Below are 12,546 nucleotides of genomic sequence, written 5' to 3'. Positions count from 1 at the left end.
GTGAAAATAATACAAATAAATAAATGGATAAAACACCTTGCAAACGTGCTGATTTCATACTGTCATGTCAATGTATCCTGATATTTTCCTGTCATACCAATACGTATGCAATATTACAAAAGCAAGATCATCTTGCCTAGACCTTGATTTCATGCTGTCATGACAACATCTTGATATTATCCTGTCATATCAATACGTATGCAAGATTACAAAAGCAAGATCATCTTGCCTAGACCTTGATTTCATGCTGTCATGACAACATCTTGATATTATCCTGTCATATCAATACGTATGCAATGTTACAAAAGCAGCCTACCTTGATATTTTCCTGATATTATGCTGCATACACCTTGTCAGTCAATATTGTGGCAGCCTGCTGACAGCATAAAGGGAGTAACATAACAACATTGAGGCAGTATTAATGCAAGATGATTTTTCTTGCATGTCAACCTTTATGCAATACTGAGGCAAGATATTTTGCTTACTGGGTATTTAATGGCTTAAAAATATATTGAATCAAATTTGTTGAACTGATCAAACATTTTGAAATAAATTAGAGAAGAATATTGCTTTTTCTTTAATTTTATGCATAAAAGTAGTTCTATATTGATGACAATGAATCAAAAATAAATACGTTACATTGTAAGTTGATAACTCGGAATGTTGGAAAGAAGACAAGAAACAAGTGTTGCAGTTTGTTTCTTTAGACACTGGTTATTCTTTCAAATGCTTCTTTCTGGTAATTTGTGCAGTGAACATTCTTAACTTTCCATTCAGTTTTCTTGATACAATGATGTAATAAGTGAGAAATATTTTCTATGCATTCAAACAAAGCTACCAGAGAAACACCAAGCCATAGTCCAAGTTGTCCTCCTAGTTGACTGAATAACTCTGAATCCTATGTAAAAATAAGGTTTGAAACCACAATTAGATAAAGTTAAGTAAGTGCAGTTTTGTTTTCACTAAAAAACTAATATTTATTTACACCTTTTCAATTTTACATAAGCCATAGCATGCCAGATAGAACATACTTGAATTATGTTTAAAGGTCTTTCACATGTTTGACATCCTCATTTAATTCATTAAAAGAAAGGGCATTTAATCATTTTAACAGCTGAACATCTCTCAACTCATTTTCTTTTTTTCTTTTCCCATTATTGTCTTTGAACATCATTATTAAGTACTCAAGTTGAAAGATGGCTAAAAGGGAGCAACATATCTGGATTTATGCTTGCTCTTGAAATGATTCTTCTTGAATTTGTTTTATGATTATTTTTTTTTATAAACGTTAGATTGTAACCTAATCCGAAACTAAAATGTTTAGATATATTTTCTGACTCTTTACATGATTGTAAATAGAAGTAACTTTCATTACCGCTCACTCATTACATTTTTTTACCTCACTGGTTCAATCTTCAAATATAAATGGTTTATATCCATCTACTTTTAAAGATATATTCTTATTTTTTTAAGATTAAAGGGAAGGAATTAACTGGCATTTCTACAGAAATAAATTTTTTTGTTGGGAAACATGCTGCTTTCTTTAAGCAACATGTTTTTTTACTACAACTTTATATATATATAGCCTTCGAATTAAAGCTATTTTTAATGATCAAGTATGATCCAACCTAATTTAAGAAATACTTTTAAATACTGACAAAAGTAACAGTTGGAAATTCAAAATGTTCAATAACAATTTCCTTATAGTATCAATACTTTAATGCAGTACTAATGTAACGGTCGCTGCTTGAAATAAAAAGAGCAAACAAAAGTTTGGAAGCTGATTTTTCTCCATTCACTTATTTGTCACACAGTATAGTGCTCCACTAAGCTGTTCAATTATATGAGCATATATCAGTACATAAGTTTAAATGAATGTTAGTAAAATTAATGGGCATTTAATTACTTACTTGGAACATAGGTTCCTGTTTGTAATAGGTCATTTCCAGTGTTTTGTAATAAACTTTCAGCTTCGCCATTTCCTGCCTTAAAAATGAAAATTTCGAAGTCACTCGTTTGCTTATTTAAAAATGTTTACTGATTTACAGATGTACATTATACCTATTCAATAACACTACCCAACACCAAAAATGCATCCGGCTCAAAAATATCTATTTCCATAGTATTTTTTTCGCCGAACACGAAAATCACAATAAAAAGTTAGCTCTAGTTTCAAAGATACAAAGCCAACTGGGGTAGTGAAATCTCACTAAAGCTATTTTTTCCTGGCAGAAGACCCCACCCCCCATGGGACTGGCTGTCTTCTGAACATTGACCTGTGGTTGAGATAGAAATCTCACTACATAAAACCCAAATGGACTTTCAGAAATGAAAATTCTGGTAAAAGAAATGCCCAAAATGAGCCTCTAGTAGATCCACTGATTTCTGTTTCCACCCACGCTTATTCTGTTGGGAATAGTGAAGAACTTCATGAAAGTTGTTATGGTTTCCCAATGCCTGAAAGGTACATTTCCAATATACACTCCTGTTTGTGAAAATTGCACCGCCATGAAGGAAGTTGAATGAAATTTAATACACAGCTGAGTGGTAATGGTACAAATAAATGATTACATTTTCAAACTGAACAGACAATAAAAAGAAATAGAAATTATTATTTTGTGTGGCCACCACGCGCCGCAATAAGAGCTGCTACACGACTCGGCATGGAGTGAAACAAAGTTTGAATATCTGCCTGCGGAAAAGTATTCCATATTGTTTGTATGTGCAACCAAAGTTCGTCTGTCGAAGCAACAGGACGAGGATCACGAGCGAGACGCCGCCCAACGAAATCCCACACATGTTCAATCGGTGACATATCCGGGAATATGCAGTCCAAGGAAGAAGCTGTACCTGCTGCGAATCAAAGTAGGATTTGACTGTCCTGGCGGCATGTGGACGGGCATTATCCTGCTAGAATACAGCCCCTGGCAATCCTTGCAGGAAAGGAATAGCTTGCGGCTGTGAAACTTCGTTTATGTCCTTGGTACTGTTCAAATTGCCCACAATTTGTAGCAATTGTGATCGTCCATGATATGCTATGGCTCCCCAGACCATAACTCCGGATGTTCGTCCACTGTGGCGTTCGATGATGCACTCCGGAATGTGCCGTTCACCGGCATAGCGCCTGACACGAATTCGGCCATCACGGCGCCATAAATTGAAGCGGGATTCGTCAGAAAAGACGACCTACTGCCAATCAGCACGCCAACTCTTACGCACATTGGCCCATTCTAGCCGCAGGCGGCGATGGTTTTGCGTGAGAGGAATCCTGTATAAAGGAATCCTTGCGCGCAGCCCACGTCGCAGCAGCCCAGTAAGCAAAATATCTTGCCTCAGTATTGCATAAAGGTTGACATGCAAGAAAAATCATCTTGCATTAATGCTGCCTCAATGTTGTTATGTTACTCCCTTTATGCTGTCAGCAGGCTGCCACAATATTGGCTGACAAGGTGTATGCAACATAATATCAGGAAAATATCAAGGTAGGCTGCTTTTGTAATATTGCATACATATTGATATGACAGGATAATATCAAGATGTTGTCATGACAGCATGAAATCAAGGTCTAGGCAAGATGATCTTGCTTTTGTAATCTTGCATACGTATTGATATGACAGGATAATATCAAGATGTTGTCATGACAGCATGAAATCAAGGTCTAGGCAAGATGATCTTGCTTTTGTAATATTGCATACGTATTGATATGACAGGAAAATGTCAGGATACATTGACATGACAGTATGAAATCAGCACGTTTGCAAGGTGTTTTATCTATTTATTTATTTGTATTATTTTCACTTGAAACTCGAGAATTAAATTTCATTCTGTAATTATTTCTGTTATTCTTCAAGATAGTTTTCTAGCTTAAGAATATTTCCTTAAAGCTGACATCTGATCGGAAATTCATATAAAGGTATTAATCATACTCGCAATTTAATTTAAAAAATGAAAGTTTCTTAGTTTTGCGTAATACTTGACTTATTTTTTAAATTCATGCTTCTAATTGTATTATAAAGACATAAAATGCCTAGTTAGGAATAATTGCGGAAGTTTTTATAACACGTTTAAGAGTAAAGAAAGCAAAATAATAAATAAGTAAATAAATACAATAAAGTACATTTCCAAATGGATGTCAGCATTGAAAATATCCCATGGACAAAACACATGAATTTATCTTAAAGAATAACAATAAATAACCATTGAATAAAATTAATCTTACTCATGAGATTGAAGTGATAATACGAAATTCTGGGCTTCATGTCCTTCGTTTCAAAGTCTAGGGACGAAAAAAGTTATTTTCGGCCATTTCTAACATTGATCGCACATCGTCTGCGATATGACCTGTTTAGTACTATATTAATAAACAAATGCAGTTATCAATCATTCATAAGTTATTCCTAAAACAATACTATTCCACACAAATAACTAAGCAACCAACTTAACGAAGCCTAAAGAACGCAACGACAACGCCACGTGCAGCTCCTCTGAACCGACTGAAATCGTCGAGGGACGCTGGGTAGAAAGAACTGTGCGCATGCGCAAGTGTCAACGAAGGTCCACCTGTTCTATTGTGTACTAATTACCTTGACGGCGACAGCATGAAATCAATACATCTTGACGGCGTCAATATGTATGCAATGTTGTTATTGTAAGGTAATATCAATATTGATATTTTAAAATGAATGCAATGTTGCATACGTGTTGTTATTGTAATATTGCTTTTTAATCTTTATGCAAGCTTTATGCAGTATGAAACACGTCAATATTGGCGCCGTCAGTATAATGTCAAGATCTGTCAAGATTGATTCACGAAATTTTGCTATTAGGGAGCCGTCTCCGAATTTATGAAGCACACAATGAAACACCTGTAGCTGTTGACCACTGTGCTGCCAACTGTCTAGAAGAAGCTGTGCGGTCCGTCAGCGCCATACGCACCAGGTGTCTGTCATCGCGAGCTGATGTCACATTTCGGGGTCCACTCCCGGATTTCCGAGCTGTCCGACCCTCGTCCGTCCACTGCTTCCAAACACGCGTGATTGTGCTGCTGTTACGCTGCACACGAGCGGCTACTGCACGATAAGACAATTCAGCTTCACGAAGGCCGACGATTCTGCCCCGTTCAAACTCCGAAATTTGCTCAAATTTCACTTTCTTTCATCGAAGAGGCATAGTAAAGATTCAGTTAGCATTTACTCTAGCATATAACCACCGATAATCATACGCGCCTCGCTACAGATGTTTATTTATATTCGGTTCGATTGCGCTACCGGTCTGCAATTCTAATCATTTGCATATCATGCCCTACTTTACATTTCCTGCAATTTTCAGCTCACTCGCGTAAGTCCTTCGCGGTGCTGCAATTTTCACAAACAGGAGTGTATGTTGAAGTTAAGGTAAGGAGAGAAGTTGTTACGGCCCTTCAAAAACGCGCTGCTATGAAGATCACTGTTTTTGATAAAAATTTTGAAGGGGAAAAGAAGCACCCTAAACTTCGGCCTAGATTTTGGAACTATTCCCATTTTTCCTCACACGATAATTTTATAACTATTCATATTTCCAAGCTGTGGAAACCTTTTTTACACATCTAGTGTTCTTTTAATTTAATTTTTGAATACTTATAACTTTGTTTCAAAGTATTATTACCAGTTATACATATATATTTTGTTTGGGCCAATCCCTAGTAGCACCCGATATCTTAGCGTCATCTGTACGTCATTGCCGTATATCGTTTCATCTACCCGATATCGTATATCGTTTCTACTGTATAGCTCGTCATCGGCACGATATCACACGAAACGGCATTTTACAAAATTGCTTATAATAGTCAAATTTCAAAACTGTACAGTTATTTTATGAATAAAATGGAATAAATCAAAAATAATTCAGTTTTAATAAAAAAAATTCAAATATTTGAAATTTCACGCACTTCTCTAATCGCGACGCGATGACGCTTACGTTATCTTTACAATGACGCGTAAACGATATAGGCAGATATCGCAAACGATGACTGCACAATGACGCTTGCGTTATCGTTACAATGACGCTGACGATTTTGTCAATGGCGCACGCTCTGTCGGATTAGACATCATTTTATATCGTGACCCGATGACGCAGCGATATAGGATTGGTTATTTTCACGATATCGTCGTACGTCATTGTAATTTCTTTTTTTTTTTACTTGTACCCATTTATATTGGATAGTCACTCCTCTCTAAACAAGAAATTTCGAAAAATAACTTATTCTACGTTCGAAAATAGGTTTCATATTTTTTCATTTTTTTTTAGGAATGACAACGATATTTTTCGCTTCTTCCAGAAGCCAGAGGGCGTTCGTGCTGTTTTCTAATTCAAATTTCAAGTGTAAACAAACATTTGCTTCGAGCGAACGTGGAAAATTTCTTAATTAATTTTCGGGATCTACATTATGACATTTGACTGTTTTGTGTCAACAAGCCCTAAAATTCAAAGTCAAACTCTAAAATAATGAATTTGTGTTTAAAATTTAAACATTGTTTTAGCGACAGTGAGTTTGAATTATAGTGCCTAGAAAGAGTAGTGTGCCGATCGATGGGGAAAAAGTGAGGTCAGATCTGAGGAAAATCCAGATGGCGCTGCGCTCGAGGCGTACGTTATGCTCCTCAATCAGACCTGTTTTAAATCAGCGATTGCATGCTGATTTCTCAGTTTAAAAGCCCCGTTTTTCAGATTGAACTTATTTCTGCGCAAAAGACAAATTCTGTAATAAGTGTTAATTGTTACAAGGGTGTTCATTTATTTTTTGAAGAATATTAAATTACCTTATGCTAATTTATCTTCAATGAAAATAGTAGACTATAAGGGGCCATTCATTAAATATGTAAGGGTCCCGAGGGGGAGGGGTTTTTTCGAAAAGCCTCTACGTACCTTTGGGGGGGGGGGGGGGGTCAAACTCATTCTTACGTAATATTTTCCAAGTCGGTATTTCACATTAGAAATTGCGCGGTCAACAAGTGATTTGGCAGAGATTATGTTCCATTTGCGTATGGAAGGTAAGAAACGTATTAGGATAAGATGTGTTTTTATTTGTTTTACACAGGGATTCAAGTGAAACACGGCCGATCGCAATGCACCGATGCGATCGCTATTTCCCCAATTTGAATTCAAGTGTAACATTGCGATTGTCTTCAGTCCCGATTCCCTCGCAAAATTTGCAATTGCTCTCGAGCTCTTGTAAGTCTGGAAAATCTCTCGCAAGTGCAGAAAAACATCAATGGCGTCTGTTTTGAATGCAAAGTTGATTTTAGAATTAATGGAATGTTATTGTTGAAAATTTTCAATTCTAAATTGGCAACTCAATGCAAGACTCGTTTTTTTGTTTACCATAGCATTTTTGCAGTAGCCTTCATTTTACATTGGAAGTAAAATTGGTTTTATTTACTTAAAATATGCGATACTTCTTCAATTTAACATTGTTTTCATCCACAAATGCAGTACTTATTTTAATTATGACTTAATACTTGATGGCATAATATTCTGCATAGTCATTATACTACTTCGTCGTTTCGAAGAAATCAACGGAATTTTTTTCCGGCTGAACAACAATACAAGTTGAATTACGACTGTGATGAGGAATTATAATTAAATTCTCTTCATTGTTGTAATTTTACTAGTTAGTACTATACTAGTTGAGAAAGGAAAAGAAAAGGGATTGTTGAAAGTGAGTAAATTTGTTTAATGTTCACTATCTTACTAATATAAAATCTCAATTCTAGGCTAGTATTTTTCAATTATTTGCTAAAATTGCATTTACTTGCGCATTATGGTACAATAACAAAATGCATCAAACTTAGCTACATGGCCCCGGCATAAGTTCCTACTATCACATGTATTGTACTCCCATCAAAAGGTAAATTGTGAAAGTCTGAAAACTGGTAAATGTCGACACTAGTCGGTGCATATCAACATACACATACCAAAGGCATCGGTGATATACTTAATATTTCTGGTGAATCGTCGGTAAAAGTCGACATTCTTTAATTTTGGTGTTTTGCAGTAACATATATGTACTGCATATCCATGAAAAAAAAAAAAAGTAATTGGCAGAAACATTTCGCTGTAAATAAATGAAGATTCAAATCCTGTTGTTTTTTTTTTTCCAATGAGGAAAAAAATAATGGCAATACTTCACAAAGGTGCATATGCAAAACGTAGTCAGACAAGGGGGGCAAATTTCGAATTCAGTCGTTCAATACTGGTTTGGGAGGGGGTGATAGTGAAAAGCGAGCAGTGCCAGATGTTTAATTTTTCTGTAATTTTTATATGTCTGTGGCAAATGTTGAAACTGATGCCCTCACTAGTGATGGGCATTATCGAGACCTTTTGATAATCAATATCTTTCCAAATCGAGTACTTGAGCGATTGATAAACCAGATCTTTTGAAATCGAGAACTCCAGCTGAGTCAATCAATAACCAAGAATTCGTGACAATAAGAGTTCTCAAGTGATTCGATTATGCCCATCACTAGTCCTTACCCGTCTACCTTCAAGGTTTTATATCAAGTTTGAACAAATTTGAAGAAAATAATTATGGTGAATTTTGCCGCCTTTCAGAAGTTGCCACCTGTAGCAAGGGCTTGCTCCCATATATGTAGTACAGTCCAACTCACTAAAAACAAGCGCAAAGAGACTGCAGCATTTGCTTGTTATATATACCAGAGTGCTCGTAAAAAAAAGGGTTTGTGGAAAAAATCATAAAAATTTATACATACTGAGTTATTTTTATATTTCAATATAACACCAAAGTTAGCTATTTTCTTTGAACTGTCTTATTTCTCTCTTTCTTGTTATTTTTTCAAGGATTTCATGATATGAAGAACATCGCCAATGGCATCTGCGGCTTAAAATAGTTTAACTTTTTTCTGCACTTTAGAAACTATTGAATACTGTAAGCCCCGCTTAATCGGGTAACGGATAAACGAATAACCCGTTTATACGAATAAAACCTCCTGGAACCGAATATTTCCCCATAGATGCAATACTAAAGATCCCCGCTTAGTCGAATAATTTCCCTGGATAATCGAAAAATATTAATCAGCTTTCACAAACAATTTTGATGAGAAACGTTTTGAATTCATTAGAAAAAAAATTAAGTATGAACACTTATTGTTTGCATTCGACGAACCTCACCGGTCGACCGGTGAGTAACGGGTTACTAACCGTAACGTTCTATCATCTTTCGGTTACCATTTTAAGCTGATGATTGGTTGATTAAAGCACATGATCGGTTAACTGGTTGAGTCGGTTGCAAGAAAGCATCGAGTTAAACTTTAAAGTAATATTTATTGCCAACTATCTTTACATTAAGAAAAATAGTGCAGTCGATAACCTGATTAGATAACACAAATAAATATTGTACACAATTTAGACGATGATAAATTGACAAATATTTAAAGTAAGATACGGTAGACAAGGAGGGGGAAAAGGGTGTCAGAAAGTGTTCCCAGAAGATCTTGAGCGAGCAATCGCCTATTATGGAATTTTTCAAAAAACAATGTTGTTCTGAAAAAAAAAGTGCCAAAAATAAAGATTTCATTACTGAAGTTGTAAGCTACTTTTCATAATTTTCATACGTGCTTGTAATATACTTGTTTATATAAGAAATTATTTTGTTGTTTATTTAGCTTATTTCTAAAACTTAAGAAATAACACTAATTATTTCCCTTAAAAACTTGTTTTTTATTATTATGTTTTAAGACAAGTTGTAAATTTAAAAAGATAAATAAAATTTCCCCGCTTAATCAAATAATATTTCTTGGAACCGACGATATTCGATTAAGCCGGTCTGACAGTATGTCCAAGGCTTAAGGCTTAGAGCTACAATATCCTTGGAAGTATATCTCGGAAATGATTTAACATTCGCTTCAACAATTTCTAAATCCTCCTAAACTCCACAAATTTTTTTTAAAAAGGCTGTGTCACTTTTTCTCAGGATTTATGTCTTTTTTTTTTAATTTAAAATGTTAATGAAATTTTTCGAGAAATAGAATAATGTTTTCTGCAGTGGAAATTGACAGAAATTTTATGACTGACAAAAATATTGCTCGCTTAAAGCGGGGTTTGCTCGATAAGGTGAGTTACGCTCTTATAGGCCAGCCAAAGCTTTTTGATTCCCTCGCTAAATCCAAGTTCTCGTTAAAACAGGGCTCGTTATAAGCAAATTCGACTGTATTAACCAGATACACTACAAGAAATGGTTCCGTAGGTAATTTAGACCTTTTAGGAAATAGGCAAGTGCTCGAACAAGATTCAGGCGCGGATCCACGGGAGGGGAACTGGGGGAACGTTCCCCCTCCAAAATCCCAAGTGTACCTAAAAATTTTCAAAAGAGAGTACGGGAAAATAATTCCATTTTTCAAAACTTGAACTATAAGAAAGGCGCAAGAAAAAGATAGGAGATAATTGCAAAAGCGGATCTAAAGAGGAGAACTGGGGAATGTTCCCCTCTTCCCTGCATAAAAATAAATAAATAAATAAAGACAAACCTGTTTAAACTGTTTTTTGCATTTATTTGGTGAAGGATTGATCATTATATTTAAAGCTACTGCAATTCAGTGGCGCAATTAGAGGTGGAGGCTGGAGGGGGGGGGGGACACAGGGCGACAGGATCCGTGATCCCCCCAGAAGGCCGAGTAGAATGTTTTTGTAAAACATTTCCTATAATTGAAGAGAACAATAGAACGTACCTTGGAAACAGTCGCCTTTTTTAGTCGGTCTAAAAATAAGAAAGTCTTCATAATGTCGGAAGTCCGCTTCCTCTGCCAATACCTTTAAAGCGCGTCTCAAATCTTGTTTTCAGGACTTCAATTTTGAAAATTTTAAAGGGGAGAACTACCTAACACCTCGCATTCTAATAACATCGAGAATCGTTTAAAATTGCTTTTTTGGAGCTTCAATTTTGAAAAATTGCCAAACCCCTGACGTTACCAAATATGGTCTACAGTCATTTTTTTAAGATGTCGATAACGAAAAATTTCCGGACAAGGGTCCGAATGCTCCTGTAGAAATTCTGAACATTAAAAAATTAAGGTTTTGAAAAATTTAATGGGGAAAGCGTTTAAATCCTTTATTACCGAATATCGCTCAAAAACTTCGTTTTCTAGGACTTCAATTTCGAAACATTTTTTGGGAAAAGCCCCAGAACCGTACTGCTCGATGTATTGTCAAAGTTAGTCTGTAACTGCGTTTTTGGAAATTCAATTTCAGAAAATTTAGCGGAGGGATTTTCGATTTAAATCTATTTTACAAAAAAACGGAGGCAGCCCCCCAAAAAAATCTCATTTCTGACCCTACCGTCAATAAATATCGCCTATAATTGCGTTTTTAAAACTTTAATTTCCGCAGGTGGCCCCCAAACCTTTCTTTTTCGTAACATCACCAGAGGCTGTCTAAAACTGCGTCCTTAAGACTAAAATTTCAACATTTTTTTTCAACAACCGCCCTATCAGATGGTGAAAATTTTAAAAGTGCACCCTCTATAAAACTTTTGTGGTTGAACCACTGGTGCAAATATTATTTCCTTTAAGCACATACAAATAGAAAAATGAACAAACTTTTTAAACTAATTATTTAAGAATTGTACTTTTAGAATTTGTAATGAATACATTTTTTTCATAAGAGGCATTAAGAAGCAGTAGATACGTTGTAAAACTCAATATTTATGGTTATTTTTCAATGAGTAATTTCATATAACTCCCCCACCCCCATAAACATACTTGCTAGAAAAGTTCCCCTCCCAAATCCATAGTCTGGATCCGCCCCTGACAAGATGTGCAGAAACAACTTCTGCCGTAACCTCTGATAGGATGGAAACAGCATTGTATCCTCGATGGCTATGTTTTTGCCCATTTACTTCAAAATTTGCACAGTCGGTGGCTGCAGCTGAGTTTTGCATCTAGTTATATTACAACATGCTTCCTTCGCCCTGGATCCGGCACTTGATGTACAAGAGAATAACCTGCAATTGTACCAGACAGTCTGTTTATCACATCCAAAGACTGCAGTTTGGTTCTTGTTAGAACTCATCAGTCTGGAATAGTGTGAACAACCGAGCTGGAGGCAGATATCAACTCATTGGAGCTGAGAACGCCAACAAACTGGTAGACAAAGTAAATTTATCTCACCAGTGAGTGTCCGCAGCATGGTGCGGTTGACATGTGGTGGGTTATACAGCATGTAGCTCTGTAATACTACATGAAGTACATATGGCTGGTTTAAGGCCAATGTATGCCTTTACGTGCGGCAGTGATGGGAAAATTGTATTACAGCAATGCATTTGAATTTTTAAATCTCAGACTTGTTTACGCAGGGCCAACGAGAGACCATTGCAGCCTAGTTGAAAACTAGGGGTCACAGCTCAGAGTTTTATGAGGAGAGTGGGGGCTGGGGACCAAACTAACAACAGGTTCGCCTTGGTTCTCAGCTGCCCTGCTTTTACCCCAAAAGCAAACCAATTTCCACTATTACTCCGTATCCCTGAAACAGCTATAGTCTAGAGGGAAAAAGATTCCA

At 36.0% G+C, this 12,546-nt stretch overlaps 1 protein-coding gene across 1 annotated transcript in view; it reads right to left on the bottom strand.

The window, feature by feature from the left end:
- Positions 1–672: 672 nt before the first annotated feature.
- Positions 673–12,546, bottom strand: part of LOC129218866 (acid-sensing ion channel 5-like) — a 52,660-nt gene continuing 40,786 nt past the window's right edge. The window contains exons 11-12 of the mRNA XM_054853187.1: positions 1,911–1,986; positions 673–898 (exon numbers count right to left, since the gene is read on the bottom strand). Coding sequence (XP_054709162.1) covers positions 704–898; positions 1,911–1,986 — 271 coding nt within the window. The 3' untranslated portion in view covers positions 673–703. The remainder of the gene's footprint in view (positions 899–1,910; positions 1,987–12,546) is intronic.

The sequence above is a fragment of the Uloborus diversus genome, chromosome 3, assembly GCF_026930045.1.
Source record: "Uloborus diversus isolate 005 chromosome 3, Udiv.v.3.1, whole genome shotgun sequence".
NCBI classification, from domain to species: domain Eukaryota; kingdom Metazoa; phylum Arthropoda; class Arachnida; order Araneae; family Uloboridae; genus Uloborus; species Uloborus diversus.
The sequence above is the reverse complement of the archived record's forward strand: the minus strand, read 5'-3'. Positions and strand labels throughout refer to the sequence as shown.